General features: G+C 39.8%; 1 protein-coding gene across 1 annotated transcript; it reads left to right on the forward strand.

The window, feature by feature from the left end:
* The first annotated feature begins 994 nt into the window (after window positions 1-994).
* gm2a (ganglioside GM2 activator) lies at window positions 995-12,119 on the forward strand. Its single transcript, XM_085788971.1, has 4 exons — window positions 995-1,194; window positions 2,304-2,456; window positions 7,528-7,710; window positions 9,765-12,119. The coding sequence occupies exons 1-4, from the start codon at window positions 1,102-1,104 to the stop codon at window positions 9,918-9,920; spliced, it is 585 nt and encodes a 194-aa protein (XP_085645097.1). The 5' UTR covers window positions 995-1,101; the 3' UTR covers window positions 9,921-12,119.
* Window positions 12,120-17,020: the final 4,901 nt, after the last annotated feature.

The following is a 17,020-nucleotide window of genomic DNA, read 5'->3' on the forward strand; positions in this document are numbered from 1 at the left end:
GCAACCCACTCATGTTTTTCCGACCTGTTTTACCTGTGAAAGTCACTATAACGGCCACTCGTAACTTCCGACCCGTGAACTCGTACCAGATCGAACTGGTACGACCTCACAGGTCGGAAAAACACGAGTTAGCCTACGAGTTGCTGTGAACGCACCATAACAGTCCTCGTCCCTACGTCACCACATTCACGCGCATCCCTTGGCTGCACACCATAGACCGTAAAAGAATGGACGTAGCGTCCGTGACGTCACCCATTGGTTTTGGGGAGTCGTTTTTGTGACTCAAATATGGCCTCGAAGCAGCAGTCCACGGAGCTGCTCGGACCTGTCACTCAACGTTTCCGCGCCCTAATTGGCCAGAGTTTTAACCTAATAACAGTAAAATGGTAGAGTTAAAAAAAAATTCACCCCCCTCAGAGTGTGTGCGGGGGTAGAAACTATCGATTGAGACGAAAAAACGTTCTGACACCAGGCTTTTAACATGTTTACTGAGGATGTAAAGTCCGCGATTTTAACATGGGGGTCTATGGGGAATGCTCCCTTCTGACACCAGCCCCCAGAGGAATCCGAGGGGATTGCAGTTTTTTGAACGCGGAAGTGAGCTTCACTTCTCAGACCGACAACTGCCCCCTTGCTGCACACACAGCCCTTTATGTCGTTCTCTCTCCTCATTGGATAAAAATTGTAGGATACGAGAAAAGTTTTCTCCTCGGCTCAGAGCAGAGCAGAGGGACTGACAGACCCGTGTTTCGGTCCAAACACTCTATGTAAGTGATTGCTGTCGGAAGATACAACTATTTAAGACTTATATTAACACAAATATATCACTTACTTCTGCTTTAAATGTGGTGGGGAGGAAAACACAGACACGTGATGATGCAGACAGTGGTCACGTGACAGACTGGATGACGTGACCGCCGGTGGGGTAGTGGGGTAGTAAACACGGAAGTCATCGCTCCGACAGCACACGCTCGGTCCTCGGTCCTCGTTCAGCTCGCTGCTCCGCTCTCCGTCGCTGCTGTTGTTTGTAGCCGGTCTCATCTCTCCAACCCTCCGCTGCTGCTGCTGCTGCTGTGAGTCGGTGTGTAGCGGGACAACAGCATGGACAGGTCGGTGCTGCTGCTGCTGCTGCTGCTGGCCGCCACTCTGAGCCTGGTGCTGGCCGCAGGTGGAAGGAGAGGCAGCAAGGCGAAGGTGAGTAGATGCGCAGTGTCGGAGTGCGTTCAAGGCGAGCGGTCAGAGAGTTTAGGCCTGCTAATATTGATGAACGATTAGAAGCAGGTGCGATGTAATGTAGAATAACAGACGTGTTTCCGGCGGTTTTAGCCTATTTTAGTAATATAGTTAGATAAAGTCTTAGCTATAGGCTATAAACACCATAACTCAGACAGGAGCTGTTCGTTAATATTAGCCTTTATAATATTCAGTCAAAACTTTATTTAAACAACAAGCTTTGTTTTCCAAGGAAGCCCTGAAACAAAATATACAAGGGACAATAACATATAAACAGAAACGGAAATTAGAATGGACAAATAATGTAATGTATAAAAGAAGAGAAACTATTGTCAAGTAGTTGGAATGTGACTTGTTGTATTTGTGCAAGAAACAGTGTGCGTAGATTGTTAAATAAATACAGGTAACAACTAGAACGGCAAATAGAAGAAACTATTGAAAAAACAAAACATACTGTATCTATATAACGTTAATTCGAGCGGTGCAGTTTGTACAGGGAAGTAATAAAACGTGTAATTAGGGCAGCGCAATTAGTTCCTATATAATCGAAAGTACAGTTTGACAGCCTGCAAAATCCAAGTTGCAGGAGCTGTAATTTATTAGGCTAATTCTTTTGTGTCAAAACATTGTTGCACATTGTCAACACTGTAAGTGTTGTGTTGCCTCAGAGAAGCTCTAGACAACAAATCATATTCCTAAGGTGTAAAGCCTCGTGTTTGGTACAAACATCACCAAATGTAAAAAGTAAAAACGACGATTGAAATCTTCACAGGTTTTATTTTATATTTTTTTGTCTAAAGGTTGAGGCACCGTCACCACGAGGTTTAAAAACGTTAACGTGAAGTAATTCATCTAATTTGAATTGTTTTTGAATCTTATTTGACTTTTGTGCAGCAGAAAATGTAAAATGCAAAATTGTCAGTGTGAACGGGACCGAACAGAGTGACTGTGTGTGAGCTGAGACATGAAGTCTGAATAGTTATGTGACTCCTGTGTGTGTGTGTGTGTGTGTGTGTGTGTGTGTGTGTGTGTGTGTGTGTGTGTGTGTGTGTGTGTGTGTGTGTGTGCAGGTTTTTGGTTTCGACTGGAAGAACTGTGGTCTTCCCGACGCTCCGGCTGTGTTGAAAACCCTGACGGTGTCTCCAGACCCGATCTCCATCCCCGGAGACCTGACGGCCTCAGCATCTGGATCCACATCTGTGGAGCTGAGCGCCCCTCTGTCTGTGAGTCCACATCTGTCCACATCTGTCTGTCCTCTGTCTGTAAGTCCACAACTACCCACACCTGTCTGTCCTCGGTCCACATCTGTCTGTGAGTCCACAACTGTCCACATCTGTCTGTCCTCTGTCTGTGAGTCCACATTATAAAACCTTTATTTATTCTCGAGAGAATAACTGTCCACATCTGTCCACATCTGTCCGTCCCCTGTCCACAGCTCACACCGTGATCTCAGCCTGTTGTTTGCATGTGACACACACACGTGACCACGTCTTTGTCACACACTTTTACACAACAACTGTTTCCTCCGTCTTGTGTAACGTTTCGTCTCAGCTCGTTTTCAGTCCGATAGAAAACACAGACGTGTCTGAACCTGCTGCTGATCCTGGAGCTCAGACTCAAGACACTTTATATTTACCTGTTGTCTGCAGTGGAGCTCCAGCTTCATAATGTAACCATGACTACCACGTCTCTTTCAGGCCGAGTATTTACTGATTCATATACACTCCAGTTAATAGGAAGAACAAGGCGATAAAAAAAGAAAATGTACAGGATCTGTAACCGAGATTCATTCGTTTTACATTCACAGAATGTTTCTTCCAGTTGGACCTGTTCTCTTTTATTTCCTCTTTCCCTGTCTGGGATTTAAAATTTATTCATTTCAGTCACAGAACAGAACTCTAACTCACAGATGTTTCACCTGGTTGTTTTGAAGTCACAGCAGAAGTCGGTTTACGAGCCGGTGAATCTGGGTCATGTGTGCGAAAACAGCCGTGATAAGAAACTTCAGCTCTCAGCAGGTTTTTCCTCTTTGATCATATGAACAACACAGAAATAATAAAACAAACTACTATAAACTAAACTGTAAAAAGTATATATAAAAAAAGAGGAAATAAAACCTTGAAAACCTCTTGAGGAAACCCCCTTTAAATATGGAACAATCATTCACTTGGACTCAGAGGCCAAAATGTTACTGTGACTTCACAGAATAGGTCTTCAGTCATAACTCACTAATTATTTGACACAATTTCATTTAAAGGTCCATATGGATTAAGTTTAAGTTTATTTATTTAAAATAGGGACAATACATATTAATGGACATAAATATGCAAGATTATAGCCAACGGCTAATTTCCATCTTTAGTCCCTTCGGCAGGTTGATGTTATTAACAACATAAGATTAATAAGACTGACAACAAGTAGAACAATTAGCCTTAATGGCCAGTATGAGCAGGAGTAATTACAGAGAGAGAAACACATGTCCTTGAAAACATAATAGGACAGAAAAAAGAAAAAAAAACAATGAAACCGTACAGTGGATCAAGAAACATGATAAAAATGAAGTGGTGACACTTTATATCCCAAAAGAGTCAAAAGTCAACTTCACTCAGTACGTTTACATGCACATCTTAATCCAGCTATGCTCAAAATTCAATTTTGGCGTCTAATCGGACTTCCTTGTCCAAGTTTACATGCAACTGAGAAAATTATTGTGCAGATCAGGTGCACGCTATCCCTCGTGGTCATGGTGGTTTCGAGAGATTAAGGTGTGTTAATGCCGGAGAAAGTTGAATCCCAATTGCAAGACTAACAAGTTTCCATGCACTCAGTTGTCCAGTTTAGTTGGATTAAGGCAGTAATTCCTTTTTACTCAAGTTTCATGTAAATGTACTGACTGTGACATCATAATGTTGTGTAAAATCACCTGCAGCTCAGGAGCCAGAGACTCTGACGTCGTCTAACTTGACTTTTTGTCAGAGGAGTTGAATGAATCTAGTTTTATTTTTGTTAAACTTCCTGTGCAGACTCATCGTTTTTGTAGCAGCACAGAAACATTTTGTTGTCGACAGTCAGTTCCTCTTTACTTGTTTTTTCTCTCATGACACAGAGATAGAGAGAGATAAAGATAAAGGGAAACACAAGGCCGGATTTGAACCTGTGATGTTTACACTAGACCACAGAGCCGCAGCAGCAACAGCAGCAGCAGCAGCAGCAGCAGGAGGAGGAGGAGGAGGAGGATGAGATGTTTATTGATTTAACTCGATTAACTGAGTCAACGAGTGGAAAAAGTGACAGATGAACTCAGTTAGAGTCGGACTCTGTAACAAACAGCGTGTGTGTTTGTGTGTTTATGTGTGTGTCCCTCATCATCATCAGCTGATAACTGATAATCAATCGCATTAACTCCACTGAGCGACACTGTGTTCTTCACTGCGTTTGATTGATGATTGATCAGATCCAGTCAACATGATGGAATCAAATCAGACAAACATGAGCCGATGGAAAATATTCACTCACTCATTCGTTCACTGTGAAAAACAACTTTTATAAAGCCAGAGAAATAGAAAAAAACAATGAAACAGGATCAGATTTATTCTCATGTCACATGTTGATGTTATATTTTAACTTCGGTATGTTTTATAAACCTGCTTTTATGTAATGTTGTCTTTTAAATAATCTTTTATTATTTAGATTGTATAACTTTTATAGAAACTTATTCTCTGTAAAGTTCAGACTCTGTTTGTCTTCACTCTTTAACTTTGCCTCTGTCCTGCTTTTTCTTCCTGTTTCTGTTCAGACTCACATGCTTTTGCTTAAATCTTATATAAATACTTTATTATTATGATTATTACTATAATATGCTTTCTAATGCACATAAGATTGAGATTGCTCATGCTAAAAATCTTGATCTAATCCTGTTTTGCTCTAAATAAGGGAGGACATTTACAAAAACAATATAAAAAGTCAAAAGTTTCCAGAGCTCAAAAATCAACATTCATAATATTATACATTTGAATTATGATTTAGGAAGTTGTTCGCTCGGAGAAACTAGAAAACTGTCTCTTTTCCACGCCACTTACAGAAATACTAAAATAGTTTTGCTCAAATTCATCTGAATGAACCAGGAAACTCTGAACAAGCTCTTTTTACTGTGTTAAAGACCAGAATGAACTCTTTGTCTGTTTCATTTTCTTCTCTGTTGAGTATATTAGTAATACATAATCTGTAAAACTCTTAAACACACAGTTTTATCTACAGATGTTTGAGCTCATTCAGTTATAATGTGGATAAATAGATCAAAGTTAAAGTAGTGAAGAGGCTTCAACAACAGGATCTGCTGTGTGAAACGTTATCAGGTGTCATGTGACTTCCTCAAAGCTCTGCCCAACACTTCCTTTTTTATTTTCTCATGTTAAACTTGTTTATGTGACTTTTACTGCTCCTTGTTCTTCATCCCCGTCTCATTTGACTTCATTTCTTTCTCCTGACGTTTTCCTTCTCTCACTGAGATCTTCTTTCATCTTCTTATCATTGTCATTGTGTTCCCTGTCTAAACGTACCCTTACTCTCTTAGACTCACTGTCATGCCCTTCACTGTTGGCCTATGTTATCTCTTAGCTTTATTTTAACACCTTCTTCTGTTTTGTCCCATCTTATCTCCTTTCATCATGTATACCTCCTTTTATTTATTTTATTTAATTAACTGCATCCTGCATTTTAATTTGAGTCAATTTGTTGTTGTTGTCGTTTGTTGTCGCTCTGCATTTTACCTTCTACCTCAGCAGGGTATCCGCAGATCCTTAAAAAGTCTTAAAAAGTCTTAAATTCATGTATCTAAAATTAAGGCCTTAAAAAGTATTACATTTATTAGAAAATTCTAAGATGGTCTTAAATATATAATATATAATACACAGCATCATTAAATATGTATGCACTTAAACTTTTATATGAAATAACAGGGTATCCGCGGGGTCTTAAAAAGTCTAAACTTTGAAAATCTAAATTTTAGGCCTTAAAATGTCTTAAATTTGTTGAATTATTGTGTTCAAGTCTTCAATAATTTTAGTCTTACATTTGCCCCCCCAAAAAAATACATGTGTGAACCGGGAAAATCACAAAAAAGAAAGAGCACAACCTGCGATTGGTCAAAAACTACAAATCCCACAATTCTCTGGCCTCAACAATAACAGTAGGTAGTGTAAGTGAGGGAGAGTGGAGCTGTCGGTGAAAAGAGGAAACAACGCCACGTCTGGTCCTGTTCTATATTGTTCGTTCACACCGTAACCGTTTATTCGTTACGTCCGCGGTGTAAAAGGCCGTAACGCAAAGACGCGATTAGGCGGGCGACGCGGTATACGCGACTTTTTTTTTTTGCGACGCAATACACCCGATTTTTTTTGGGCGACGGGACCATCGCGTCTTCGTCTATTTCATCGCTTTTTTTTCGCTCGAGTTCTGACGCGCGACCAAACGCGAGATACGCGATTTAACGCTCGTTTTGACTCGTGACCATTTTATGTAAATTCGCGTCTTCACGAGCTCGCCCATTTTCACAACAACAACAACAACAACAACAACAACAACTGATTATCATGATAATTAATAGAGGCTATTATAGAATAGAGAATATTATAACCTCTATTTAAACCAGGGAATATATTGTGGAGCAACCTCATTTACAATATAGCTGAGACAAAACATTTGAGGACAACACAAAGCGTTTGAAACATACATAAGCAGCATATCTGTAATACAAAAAAGTAAAAGTGACAAAGATAAATTGAAAACAGAGAAGTCTAGTTAAAAACAGGAGCAGTTGGAGGTAAAATAGATGCAGTTACGGATAAATTAAATTGTCGTAATGATAAAAGTGTGGTAAGTTTCAGATGGTTTTGCAGTTTTTGAGTGTTCAGGTTGCAGGTGCACAGTAAGAAAAACTGGACTTTCCAAATTCAGTGTTAACAGAAGGAACCTGCAGTGTGAGCCAGTCCTTTGAACATGTGTGATAGAGACTTGCATTAAAAGCTACTAAAGGGTTATTATAGGATGGTAAGAGGCCAGTGAGAGCTTTAAAAATAAATAAAATCCACTGTCTATCTCACGCCTGTTAGATAGCGAGGGCCATTCAACTTGTTGTGACTTGTCTCTTATATGTTGTTTTGTGAACCTGTGCTTTTAAAGAAGCTTTATAAATAAAGTTATTATTATTATTATTATTATTATTATAATTATTATAATAAATCTGAGGTGACCTCTGACCCCCGTCTCTCTGTGTCGTTGTCTCCTCCTCTTCAGCTGAACGTGACCCTGGAGAAGGAGGTGGCCGGTTTCTGGGTGAAGGTTCCCTGTCTGGAGGAGCTGGGCAGCTGTCACTATGAAGACGCCTGCGACCTCCTGAACCAGCTGATCCCACCGGGACACGACTGTCCCGAGCCGCTGCACACCTACGGCCTGCCCTGCCGCTGCCCCTTCAAAGCCGTGAGTCCAACACACACACACACTAACACACACTAGACTAGAGGATCGATCGATTGATTTCAACCATGAGAACACACACACCTGCTGAGATCTCACAGAATCTCGCGAGATCAAACGTGACTTCTAATAGTACAGCGGTTGAGCCCTCAAATCAAGGGAAATGGTGCACTTTTTGAAAGAAACATGAAACTTCAACCATAGTTAGTTTATAACTTTAGGGTGCTCATTCTGTTGGTGATACCCTTGAGACCAATAGAATTCAAGAAAATGCATTTATGTTAAAGTCAAGGTAAAAAATATATAAAAATATGTATTTTTTATGTACCCCAGAACATTCTTCAATTGAATTCTTTGTAGTCTCTGTATTATTTAGTTATTAGTTATTATTTAATGGGATGTTTAGCTATTTGTGAGCTGTAACAGTACCAACATCTAGTTTGAGGCTCCTCCCACTTTCATCATTCTCATATTTAAGCTCCAATTTGATCGTTAGCAGTAAAATAATCATATTGATACGACACACTTGACAGTTTTTAGCACAATTAATGACTTGCAACAAGCCTCAGATCAGGCCACGCCCCCGCTGCTTCATTTGTCCATGAGAATTTGTTCATCAGTCACCGGTTGCGTCTTTGTGAAACCTGATGATTGACGTCAGTCAATCAATATTTTACTTTTTCCCCCTATTTTATTTTTTCTAAGATTAAAGGACCATTAAAGGACCAAAAAATGAAATTCATTCATTATTGACTCCCCCTCATGCTGATGAATACTCCGGAGTAGTTTTTTATTCCTCAAAGTGCATCTGGAGACCCGGGAGGCCGGTTTGTAGTCCAATGAAAACTTTATATGAGATTAATAGGGCCCGACACAAAAACGTCCATAAAACTACACAAAAACCATTTAATATTCCTCCACACTGCTCGTTCACTTTTACTCCAAACAACTTCATTGAGGCAAGTCCGGTAACGTCAGCGTGCATCGCATGAATCCAGGACTGTTCAGGCTGTAAAAATGTCCTAAATGAGGTAGTTTCCAGTAAACTCTGGACTATATCCCTTCAGGACATGTGGATTGCAGTGGACGAGCAGTGTGGAGGAATATTAAATGGTTTTTGTGTAGTTTTATGGACGTTTTTGTGTCGGGCGCTATTACTCTCATATAAAATTTTCTACGAACCGGCCTCCCGGGTCTCCAGATGCACTTTGAGGAATTTCATTTTTTGGTGAACTATTCTTTTAAAATGCATCCAAAGTAGCAAACAAGCGATGTGTGAGTAACTTAAAACACAGATACAATGAGGAAGACCTGCTCCAGAATGAGGCGTCAAATCATTCCAGTGTTTAACCGATCAGCGCCGTAGCGCTGATAGATGGATGGTTCCAGTTTTAGACGATACAATATATCACGACAGGCCGTGGTATATGCTCATTATACCACGGCTAAGGGGCGTTGTTCGGCCCGACGCGAAGCGTTGTTCGGCCCGATCACTCCACGGACTGGTGTGATATATTGCTTTTATAAAACGGTAGTATGTAGTATGTAGTTTTATTCAACCAGAAATACATTATCCAATAAAATAGCCCCACTGTGGAAAAAAATAGTCCTACCTCTCCAGACGTTAGCTCCAAGTAGCTCTAGTCTGCATCTCGTCTTTTCCTCCGCTTTTTTTTCAGGTGAAAGTCACAGCTCAGTCCCCTCTACCATTGTTAACTCTCCCCAGAGGTGAAAGTTCACCTTAAACATGTGAATTCAACTACTTTAGTCCATTTTTTAACATCGTAAAAAACATCAGCTGTCTTTTGCTACGGACTGCAACAGTCCGTTGTCATGGATACATGACAACAACTTCCATTCATACCAGTCATACGTGCCTGATGCAGAGTGATAGCCTACGCTGTGATAAGGCTTTAGAATAGTAGCCGTGGTTTATGCTCATTATACCACGGTTAACAGCCAATCAGATTGCCGGATTTCACCTTTCCGTTTTATAAAAGATGATATCCAACCTCTGACCTCTGACCTCCTCTCTCCTCTCTCCTCTCCCTCCTCAGGGCTCCTACTCCCTCCCTCAGTCCGACTTCTACCTGCCCAACCTGGACCTTCCCTACTGGCTGACCAACGGGAACTACCGGGTCCAGGGCGTCCTGGGCGGCGGCGGCAAAGAGCTGGGCTGCCTCAAGGTGGCTGCGTCGCTGCACTCCGACTAAAACCCAGACCAGAACCCAGACGGGAACCGAGACCGGACGACGACCGGAGGTTTGAGGGCTTCTTGTTTAACTTCATTTGCGGGAACGAGCAAATTGAAAATCGGGAAACGAAAGCAGAAGTTGCACAAAAGTCGAGGGACGGATGAACCTGAGACTTCAAACTTTAACCCAGAGGCAAAACCAACAACGGAGCAAACGATGCATTTTATATTTACAGTCATTTAACTGTGGAAACAAAGGAGGCACAGAGCACCAGCCTCTTGTCTCTGCACACACACAAATACAAATACCGGGAATTATAATCACTTTGCATGAAAGTGAAGCTTCTCCTCCTCTGATAAAACCAACTTGAGCCATCAGTGTCTTGGTTTTATCAGTATCGGCTTCTCTTCACCTGCTGCAGTTTGAACACGACACGTTTAAAGAGCTTTTGTGTTTTCTCATGTTTCTGGGATAAAGAGGTGAGAATTTCCCTTTTCTTCTGACTGAAAAACATCTCTACATGATCCTCACTGTCTTTTTCTGCAAGTTAAAACACAATCATGAATGCTTTAACAACATCCCAACAGGATGCATGTACACAGTGCATTCAGAAAGTATTCAGACCCCATTATGCAGTGTTAAGACCTGTCAGTGTGATATTTCAGTTTTCCATTTTTAATAAATTTGCGAAAACATTCTAAAATAAGTCTAAAATGTTCAGGGGGTCTGAAAATTTTGCGAACACACACTGTGTTTAATGAATTTACCACTTGATTTGCAGTTTTTAGAGAAAGTTTTAACAAGAAAACTGTGAAACAATCAACAAGAACCTGTCACCAGCAGCAACATCATTAACTGAGAAGTGCTGCTGTGAGTGTGTGAGTAACAGTAAGAAACAATCAGTTCGCAGCTCAGATTCTTGCAAAACTTAAAATCTTTACTGATCGACTGAAAACAGACAAAAGCTTCAGCTTCACTGAAAAAATAAGCAATAAAGCAATAAAAAACAACAAAAAAAACTGATGAAAAAAAAGAAAAGATTTTCAGTCCTGAGTTTGTTTCTCTTCTACATAGATAGTACAGGAGCTTAGAAAATGTCTAACACATCTTACATTTCAACCTTCAACAAACAAAAAACAAACATAAACCCAGAGGCAGCTACGTGATCAGTCTGTGCACAAACACAATCAGATATTTAAACAGCAGCTGTTCACATCTGCCGCAGGTTGGATGAATCTGAAACTCTTCTTTCCCCCACTTGTTTATATTTCTGACCACAGATAAAGTTCATTCCTCCACAAAATCTGTTTCTATTCACTCATATAATGAAACTTCTCTGTTTTTTTCTTTTTACATCTTTTAAACTTTTAAACCGCATCCACACTTATATACAGTCTATGATCCACATGGATCAACTCAGCAGAAAAAACAAACAAGGTATTTTCATGTGAACATTCAAACGAGCGCCCTCTGGTGGACGTGAACAGCTACAACAGCCAAAAGCCTTTTTTATTTTTTTCTTCTTCTGATTCTTTGGTTTCTCTGAGGTTTGAATGAATTTCTAGGATTGTTTTTAACATTTTCTGATAATTTACAGTAGTTGATTTGTTACAGTTACATGAGTAGAACGAACAGAGCTTTTAATGTGCCTTGTTGCAGCAATGCATTCTGGTCTATTCTGCAGGTGTGAGCAGGTGTTCATCTAATTTTTTCTTTTTTTCTTTTCTTAACCATGTGGTTGGAAAAACAAATGTAGCATTAGATATTTTCTTTTATGGTCAAACACATTCTTTAAAAAAAAAAGTATAATATTGATAATTATGATAATAATAATAATTCATAGATTATGTCGTTGAGAAACTTTTGATTTTTGTTCTTCTTTTGCCTCAATCATCTCATTTATTCCATTTTTTTTTAAATTGTTTAACAGGGAGTTTTTTATTGCTGGGAATAATGATTATGATTTATTTTACTGAGTGCCTGATTAGATCTTTAAGATGGATTGAAGCAGAGAAATAAAAATCCAAATCACTGAAGATAGAGATTGAGCTGAAGTGTGAGTTCAGTTTGATGTTAGTTTTGTTCATTATGATTTTAATTTGCCTTAAAAAGGTTTAATTTGTTTTTTCTATTTTACTGATTAAAAATGATGTTGAAGTTGTGCTTGCCATTCATTTCACCCTGTACAGTTTTTAATAAACTTTATCCCATGAATTATATTTTCAACTTTTTTTATTACGGCCCTCAGCTCTCATCATTAAAAACTAGTTTGCACATAAACCTAAAGAGGATTCGTACGGCACTAAGCTCAGTCACCTTAACTAATTGTATGGTTTATAAATTTGGTTAAAACTGAATTATGATCATTTCATCACAAAGACAAAAGTCTGAACCTGTGGGATTTTTAATGTTTCAGGAAAAAAACATCTGGTTTATTTTTCACTACAGAAGTCGAAACTGTAGTTAACAGGAAATGAAGCAAAACTTAAAGATTCTGATCAGAAATCAATATTAATTCAACGATAATGATCACAATGATCACAAAGCGACTGTTACCTCATCATTAACTCTGCAACTGTCTTATTTTAATGTCTTTTCACATGAAAGACACAATTTCTTGTATAAAAGATGCCATAGATAGATAGATAGATAGATAGATAGATAGATAGATAGATAGATAGATAGATAGATAGATAGATAGATAGATAGTTCTATTTATCCCGAGGGAAACATAAAACAAAACATATATAATATTAATAATAATTATTATAATGGTGCAATAACAACAACAACAACAACAGTCTTTTGGGATGTTTCAATACATAATTATACGCAATCGTATAAAATCAATAATAGAATATTATGAACTTTATATTCAGGACTTTTATTTTGTAGTTGCTTTAAGCTGCAGTTCCATGTTTCACCACAAGGTGGCGACATCAACATAAGTTTCTATTGAGAAATCACTACAGGACACCAGAGTGAACTCAGAGCATCAGAGCTGTGAAGTTTTACTCATCAAATCAATTTCCACAACAGGAATCAACTAAAACTAAAATAACAGCAGGCTCTGGTGACTTTTATTGTGGCGAGGACAGTTGTTGTGAGCGTGTGGAGGTCGTTGACAGGAAGCAGCAGAGAAAACACAAAACAAAAGGAGGAAAGAGACGAATGACAAACATCCAACGTGAGGAGAGTGAAGGAGTGTTTGACCTGTTATCTAACACAACGAGTTCAGCGATAGAGACAGAAATATGAATGAGAGAGAGAGTTATGTGTGTGTGTGTGTGTGTTCTCAGCTGCATGTGGCTCCGAGGCCCTGATGTGTGTGTGTGTGTGTGTGTGTGTGTGTGTGTGTGTGTGTGTTTCCGATGAGAATCAGCTCCAGCGGTCTGGAGTCGTTCATTAACTGGTTCTGGTTCTTTGTGGTCTCGTGCAGATCAAAGAGCCGAGTCCAGATTCCCTCAGATGAAGAACTCACTTTCTGTCCCGCCTCCTTCAAACTAATGACTGTGACCTTCTCTCTTCACAACATCCACATCAACAGCTGCATAACATCTGTCTGGGATTCAGATAATGTCCTCACTAACTACTGTTAAAGTCTAGACCTTTAGGAAGCTTTTATTTTGAAAATTTTGAAATTATATTGTATGACCAGCTCCATAAAGGTAGATGTTTGTGTTAAAGCTCCTTCAATATAAAGGTAGATGTTTGTGTTGAAGCTCCTTACAGTATAAAGGTAGATGTTTGTGTTGAAGCTCCTTACAGTATAAAGGTAGATGTTTGTATTAAAGCTCCATACAGTATAAAGGTAGATGTTTGTATTAAAGCTCCATACAGTATAAAGTTAGATGTTTGTGTTAAAGCTCCATACAGTTATAAAGGTAGGGATGTTTGTATTAATGCTACATACTAGTATAAAGGTAGATGTTTGTGTTAAAGCTCCGTACAGAATATAAAGGTAGATGTGTTTTGTGTTATTAAAGTCCATACCAGTATAAGGTAGATGTTTGGTGGTTAAAGCTCCATTTCAGTATAAAGGTAGATGTTTGTGTTAATGCTCCATTACAGTATTATTATTATAAAGGTAGATTGTCCATGGGTAGGTGTGGTTTTATTATTTATAAAGCAGCTCTAGGTTCTATATTAATACTGTGAAAGTATCAAAGTCTCAGTCCACAGAGAAATGCACATAGCCTGTATTCAGAAACTGAGCCTTAAAACCAGCCGTCAGGACTTCCTGCCACTTTGTGATGTCACAAGTAAGCAGTCACACCAAACAAGCCCCGCCCACCACAAACAACTTGCAGGATTTGGTTTCTCTGAGTGTTTTGTTCTGAAATCTGCTCTTTTTTTTTTTACTGAAGAGGGGAAACATAAAACTACATTGAGATATATTTTTTTTAATATAAATTCCTATAGATCAAAACTTCAAAATAAAACACAGGAGAAGAGGAAAATGTGGAGCGTTAGTTGATGAAACTGACATATATGAATATTAATGAATAAGTAAGAGATAAGGATATAATAAAGTATAATTTACAATATGTATATGATAAAATAAGTTAATAAAAATCAGTGAATAACGACTTAAAAACCTCATGAGACTTATGAACGTTGCTGCTGCTCCAACGTCTCTTTGCTTCATGTTTATTTCTCCACCTGTTCATTAACGCAGAGAAACAGACTCCACAAAACCAGAGAGAACTTCCTCCCAATTACTGACAGCATGTGTGTGTGTGTGTGTGTGTGTGTGTGTGTGTGTGTGTGTGTGTGTGTGTGTGTGTTTGGACACACATGTGGACCACTTGCTCCTACAGACAGGAAGTTCTCTGCTTTGTTCAGCTGCAGCGTTTCCAACCAATCAGAGGTGAGTGTGGTTTCACTTAAAGAACAACCGCAGCACATGTTCACCACACACAGACACGCACACGCACACACACACGCTCTAATCATTAATAATAATAATAATAATAATAATACTGATTGTTGCATCATGTGCTTTTCACCACTAGGGGGCAGAAACTAAACCAAATCACTATAATTTAATTAGATTCAACTTCTCATATAAAAGTTTGTGACTTCAGCTGGAAACAAGAAATTAGATTTAAGTTCATGTTTTTATTTAATAGTTCCATTTTGATCTGAATTAAAGTTGGACAAACACAGTGTGACCTACTTTAAACTGGTTCTGTCCTTTTTAAAATACTGTTGACACTATAATTCACATTATAAACATTGTGTCGTCTTTACTTTTACAGCTCAGAGCAACAATACGATGATTATTATGACAGTTATCAGTTATTTTATCCATCGTACAGTTTATTCTTTTAGTTTTAGTTTTTTATAATAGTTACATACACAATAGAAAAACAAACATATTGATTAAAAGCATCAGATAATTAGACACAAAACAAAACAAAGACACACTGTGGTGAACGGAGGAGATATACAGTAGTGAAGTTGTAGTTTCCCACAATGCACTGGGAGACATTCTCCTCTGGTAGATCTTGTATAGACTAAAACGGTTAACGCGGATTGTAACCCAAAGTGTCGGATTATTGTAAATGTGTTTTTCTGATTATATGTCATTGTAATGATAAAAGTGACACTGTGTGTGTGTGTGTGTGTGTGTGTGTGTGTCTATTTTAGTACTCACTCCTCTTCTTCTTGAGATTTGAAGCTTGAGGACTGAGTTAGAGCTTCGTCTGTTTACAGTTTATTAACATTCAGAGAGAAAAAACAAAACAAAACAGAGTTATTTTCATATGAAGATTTGTATTTAGGTTAAGTTTTAGTTTTAGTTTCCTTTGTGTGTGTGTGTGTGTGTGTGTGTGTGTGTGTATGTGTGTAGTGGAGGTCAGTGGGTCAGGGCGAGGTGGAGGAAGATCTACAATCACAGGAAGAAACAATTAGCCTGCAGCAGACACACACACACACACACACACACACACACACACACACACACACACAGCAGCACATACACATGCACGCACACGGTGATGATTCTGCATCCAAACAAACAGTAAATGTAAAGAGCTTCATCATCATCATCATCATTATCATCAACGTCATCATCACTGTTCTTCCTCTTCTCTCTCCTTCTTCTTCCTCCTCTCCTGTCCTCTCCCTTCTTCCTCTCCTCTCCTCTTTTCCTCCTCTCCCCTCTCTCCTCTCCTCTCCCTTCTTCCTCTCCTCTCCTCTCCTCTCTCCTCTCCTCATTTTCCTCCTCTCCCCTCTCTCCTCTCCCTTCTTCCTCTCCTCTCCTCTTCTCTCCTCTCCTCTTTTTCCTACTCTCCTCTTTTTCCTCCTCTCCCCTCTCCTCTCCCCTCTCTCCTCTCCTCTCCTCTCCTCTCCTCTCCTTGTTTCCTCCTCTCCTCTCCTCTCCTCTCCTCTCCTCTCCTCTCCTCTCCTCTCCTCTCCTCTCCTCTCCTCTCCTCTCCTCTCCTTGTTTCCTCCTCTCCTCTCCCTTATTCCTCTCCTCATTTTCCTCCTCTCCTCTTGTCTCCTCGTTTCCTCCTCTCCTCTCCTCTCGTCTCCTCGTTTCCTCCTCTCCTCTCTCCTCTCCCTTATTCCTCTCCTCTTTTTCCTCCTCTCCTCTCCTCTCCTCTCCTCTCCTCTCCTCTCCTCTCCTCTCCTCTCCTCTCCTCTCCTCTCCTCTCCTCTCCTCTTCTCTTCTCTCCTCTCCTCTCCTCTCCTCTCCCTTATTCCTCTCCTCTTTTTCCTCCTCTCCTCTCCCTTATTCCTCTCCTCTCCTCTCCTCTTCTCTCCTCTCCTCTCCTCTCCCTTATTCCTCTCCTCTTTTTCCTCCTCTCCTCTCCCTTATTCCTCTCCTCTTTTTCCTCCTCTCTCCTCTCCTCTCCTCGTTTCCTCCTCTCCTCTCCTCTCCTCTCTCCTCCTCTCCTCTCCTCTCTCCTTCTTCCTCCTCTCCTCTCCTCTCCTCTCTCCTTCTTCCTCCTCTCCTCTCCTCTCCTCTCTCCTTCTTCCTCCTCTCCTCTCCTCTCCTCTCCTCTCCTCTCCTCTCCTCTCCTCTTCCTCCTCTCCTCTCTCCTCTCCTCTCCTCTCCTCTCCTCTCCTCTCCTCTCCTCTCCTCTCCTCTCCTCTCCTCTCCTCTCCTC

This window comes from Trachurus japonicus, chromosome 10 (genome assembly GCF_045865225.1).
Source record: "Trachurus japonicus isolate A0001 chromosome 10, Traja_1.0".
In the NCBI taxonomy this organism is placed as follows: domain Eukaryota; kingdom Metazoa; phylum Chordata; class Actinopteri; order Carangiformes; family Carangidae; genus Trachurus; species Trachurus japonicus.

Excerpts from the sequence above, each read along its gene's own strand:
- gm2a (XM_085788971.1), top strand. The coding sequence starts at position 1,102 with ATGGACAGGTCGGTGCTGCTGCTGCTGCTGCTGCTGGCCGCCACTCTG. Across the intron at positions 1,195-2,303 it reads GGAGAGGCAGCAAGGCGAAG|GTTTTTGGTTTCGACTGGAA; the intron begins GTGAGTAGATGC and ends GTGTGTGTGCAG. Across the intron at positions 2,457-7,527 it reads AGCTGAGCGCCCCTCTGTCT|CTGAACGTGACCCTGGAGAA; the intron begins GTGAGTCCACAT and ends CCTCCTCTTCAG.